This window comes from Vigna angularis, chromosome 7 (assembly GCF_016808095.1).
Source record: "Vigna angularis cultivar LongXiaoDou No.4 chromosome 7, ASM1680809v1, whole genome shotgun sequence".
Classification (NCBI taxonomy): Eukaryota; Viridiplantae; Streptophyta; class Magnoliopsida; order Fabales; family Fabaceae; genus Vigna; species Vigna angularis.
This window is the reverse complement of record NC_068976.1, coordinates 31,628,258-31,632,266: the sequence shown is the minus strand read 5'-3', so window position 1 is coordinate 31,632,266 and position 4,009 is coordinate 31,628,258. Positions and strand designations below refer to the sequence as shown.

General features: G+C 34.9%; 1 protein-coding gene across 1 annotated transcript; it reads right to left on the bottom strand.

Moving 5' to 3' along the window:
- Nucleotides 1–775: 775 nt before the first annotated feature.
- LOC108344599 (uncharacterized) lies at nucleotides 776–3,202 on the bottom strand. The gene is made up of 3 exons (XM_017583031.1): nucleotides 2,113–3,202; nucleotides 1,125–2,032; nucleotides 776–985 (listed from the first exon to the last, which is right to left on the bottom strand). Exons 1-3 carry the CDS (start codon nucleotides 3,200–3,202, stop codon nucleotides 776–778), a joined length of 2,208 nt encoding a protein of 735 aa, XP_017438520.1.
- Nucleotides 3,203–4,009: the final 807 nt, after the last annotated feature.

Genomic DNA, 4,009 nt, shown 5'->3' with positions numbered 1-4,009 from the left:
AAATAATAAAGAACTTAATATATATTATGTTTATTAGGAAAAGAGTTTATTGAATACACTTTACCAATAAAATGAGTTCAATAAAATAAGAGTTCAATTATACAAGAGATTGAGATTGACACTCTGCTTTAAAATCTTACAAAAATAAATTATTAAGTTTTAATTCAAAATCTTATGAAAATAAGTTAATAGGTTTTCATTCATGTCATATTAGAATTAAATTCATAAATTTTCATTAATATATAATTTTTAATTACGAAATAACAAGTTGTTATTTTTCTTGATATTCAACTATTGGTACACGTAATTTTATAATTTTGGGAGACATTTATACTCTTCTGTTAGAATGTGAATTACAACAATATTACGAATATGTTGTACCAAAGACACCAACTTCTAGAGTTTATTCACTCTAGACTTTTCTTAAATTCTTTACAAATTCGCTAAATTGATATTGATATTATTAAAAGATAAGTACTTTATTGGTGATGTTATATACTACCGGTTTAGTCTCTCTTCTGAAAATAAAGGATGTGTTTTTTATTTGCTTTGAGATGATGCTGCTATTATTTTTCTACTTTCTTCTATGATCTTGTCATTCACCATCGTTATTTTACTTATGTACTACTCGCGTTTGTTAGTTAGTATCACATGATCAATAAAATTATATATTACATATGTGCATTAGAAAAAATATGTTAAATTTCTTACATACATCATTAGTATCAAAATTTAATGGTTCTTTTTCAAGCTATGATATTTTAAATTGCCCACTCTATGGTTCTGCCCCTGAAGATGAAGATGAAGATGAAGATGATGAATTAGAGTTCATGGAGACTTCATCAGTTATTTCTTGTTGAACGTCTGAATTTAACGCTTCATTACCTTGTGAGTTATGCGTGTTATCTTGCTCAGAGGTTGTCGAGTTATTCCCATCATTCGTCACTTGTGCCTTACTTGAATTCTCTGAGATGTTGAACACTTCCTGTTGAACAACACCAAACATTAAAATGACGAAAAAACAAGAACATCTTCCATGGGTAAATAGTTTGTGTTAACTGTTTGGAACAACCAAGATAAATGAACAACACAGACAACATAAAACAACAGGAAATTTGACTCACCCTTGGTTTTTCTTGTGATGAATGGTTAGCACGATTATCCATCAATCGCATCAACCGCTTCCAACGTGCTGCCACAACTGAAGAATGAGAAGGTTCCATGACAAAGTCTTTCACACCAAAGATGTTATTATGGTCATGGGTCATTGAAAAAGTTGGAGTGTCATCAGGTATGTCAGAAGATATGGAGCTTACATCTGCTGCATTTTCTTCATCTATGTTTTGCAAAGAAAGAGGTGAAGAAATGTCCCTCCAGCTGTTTAATTCCGAAATATCTTGCTCACTTACTCTACGAACTTCTCTTGAATGGAGTGAGGCTCCCCACATGTCTTCACTGCCAGAAGTAACATCCTTGTCAATGTCCCCATCATAAATAATCGATTCTCCGTCAGTGGTTGTGGTGGTGTCGTTGTTCTCATCAACCGTCAGTGTAGGTGAACCGATTTCAGAAACCTCCACTTGTAAGTCAGAAGCCAAAGAACATGAATGGGTGTGACGGATTGGGCCACCACTGAAACATGTTGGCTTGTTCTTTTCAACAGATGGTGGAAGAGATTCATACAAAGAGTCATTTATTTCAGTAGCACTAGCACTTGTTAATGGTAAATTGTTGTCACCCACTTCAGGCTTAGCAACTGTTGGTTCTTCTACCTTCTCTAAAAGTTGAGCTCTATTATCATCTATTGTTGGAATCATGTCTGACTCATTTGCACGCTCTGAATTGGAGTTTGTTGTTTCAGCATTTTCCACCTCTTTACCATTGCTGTCAACAGTTTTCTCAGTTTCACATTTTCCATTCTCTTCACATGCTGTTTCCTTTCCTTCTTCACTTAAAGGAACAAAAGCTTTGGACTCACATTCACTGGCTTCTTCGGATGATAATTGTTCGAGTGGATCATTATCTCCAGTACCTGTAGGAATGTGCATAAGTTTCATCATGATTGAGACAATGTGGGGAAAGAAAAAAAGAAAGTGATCATAAATATTATACCTTGAAGCCTTTCGTCTATTGGGTGTGGTTCTGTTGACATTGTGTGCTCTTTGGCTTCAAGGTCTTCTTGTTGTCTTGGTTCTGTTAACAAATTCTTCAGTTCTTGATCAAAACCGTCCCCTGTGAGATTGGGTTTCTCCTCCAAAGGATCATATGGAATATCAAATGGGCTTCTCAAAGCAGATGGGGCAGAACCAGGCATTTGTATGCCCTCAAATTCTTTCGGAGAATCGAAATGGTTGAGTCTTGTGATAAACAAAGGAGCAATTTGATTTGAGGACATGGATTTCATGTCAATCACACCATTTGATATCTGCAACTTGGATTGTTTTCTTGCTTTTCTCCTTGCCATTAGACTCTCTAGCCTTTTGTGTCTCTCAAACGCACACGTCCCAAGATCCATTGCATTCTTCTGATCATCCTCTTTCGGTTCTACACTTTTGTTGCCATCTTCTAATCGAGTTTTTTCCACATCCACTTTATTTTCTGTGTTTTTCTGTTGGCCATGATCACCATGAATCACCGGGTCCAGCATAAAAGGTTCAGACAATAGTGTTTGCTTTTCTGGAGCCTCCGAGAAATCAAAACCTGTGTCTTCATCATAAAGTTTAAACTTTCTGCTAAAATCTCTGTTAGAGATAGTGAATTCATTACGAAATACTGATGATAAATCCTTGGCTCTTATTTCCAAACCACCATACACCTCCAATCTCTTCCCAGTGAAATTTCTTCTTCTACTTGTTGCATTATGTGATGGACACTTATACAGCATTCCACGTCTCTCATTCTTCATCACTTTTGGCGGAGATTTTATTTCAACCCTTTTCTCCTTTGCCTTTTTAACATCTTCTTCAAGTTGGTTTTGCTCAGAACTCCAAAATATTCTAACAAAAATGGCGATGCACACAAAAAATGGGGACAAGAAAACCAGCAGGTTGTAAATGTAAGAGAGAAATATATACAACAGGAAGAACACCAACAAAGCACCCGAAACCAATGGATGCTTTCTCATGAAACTGTAGCCAATCTCAGCTGAAACATGAAGCACTCTGGACAAGCGAAGTTGAATATCCCTTGAATTCAACCCCATTTTTCTTTCCTTCAAACTAGGTTCTAATCTCTGTAACTATACGATGCTTTCAAGGTCCTGTTTTTATGCATGCATGCATGCATTTCTCACAACCCTACAATGGAAAACTCTTATGTGGGACATTTTAGCCAATTCCATATCCAAACAAGTTCTTATTATAATGATCATGGTAATAATCAAACTGGGTTGACATGTTTGTTGCAAACTTCGATTGAAACATTTAAAGAAAAATGTTGTCTGTTGCCATGAACGAGGAAAATAAATGTATGTGTAACTTATGTTCTAAGCTACGGAACAAAGAGGAAGAATATCGATGATGGGAAATGAAAATATTGATGTGATTATTGAGTTCAGTCCATACAAATCATTCTGAAAATCGAAAAACTAAAGAAAGAATAATAAAGAGAAAATAGGTAAAGGGACTCATAAATTACGGTCAGCAGTGGGAAATATTTTTTACCCTCTCCCTAACAAATGGTTTGCCGTTGAAACTATAACCATTTATTTATTTTTTCCCTTTTTAGGAAATTTTTCCTTTGGTTGAGAATTTTATACAGCCCTCTAATTTAGGAATTTAACAGTGTTGTGTTTCTTGTCAACTTGGGTAACCGGAAAAAAAGGACAAAACGGATAAAATTTACGAAACAATTTCACAAATCAAACTCAAAGTTGCAATACACTCCTTGGGAAAACACAGGTCTCTTGAAAATTGGGGGCATTTTGTATTTCAAATTCTTACATAAAATGGCTCATTCATTTTATGTTATTTTTCGAAGTTTTTTAAGTGAAAATAGTATTTCGAATTTT

Excerpts from the sequence above, each read along its gene's own strand:
- LOC108344599 (XM_017583031.1), bottom strand. The coding sequence starts at position 3,202 with ATGGGGTTGAATTCAAGGGATATTCAACTTCGCTTGTCCAGAGTGCTT. Across the intron at positions 2,033-2,112 it reads AATAGACGAAAGGCTTCAAG|GTACTGGAGATAATGATCCA; the intron begins GTATAATATTTA and ends ACATTCCTACAG. Across the intron at positions 986-1,124 it reads CATCACAAGAAAAACCAAGG|GAAGTGTTCAACATCTCAGA; the intron begins GTGAGTCAAATT and ends GTTGTTCAACAG.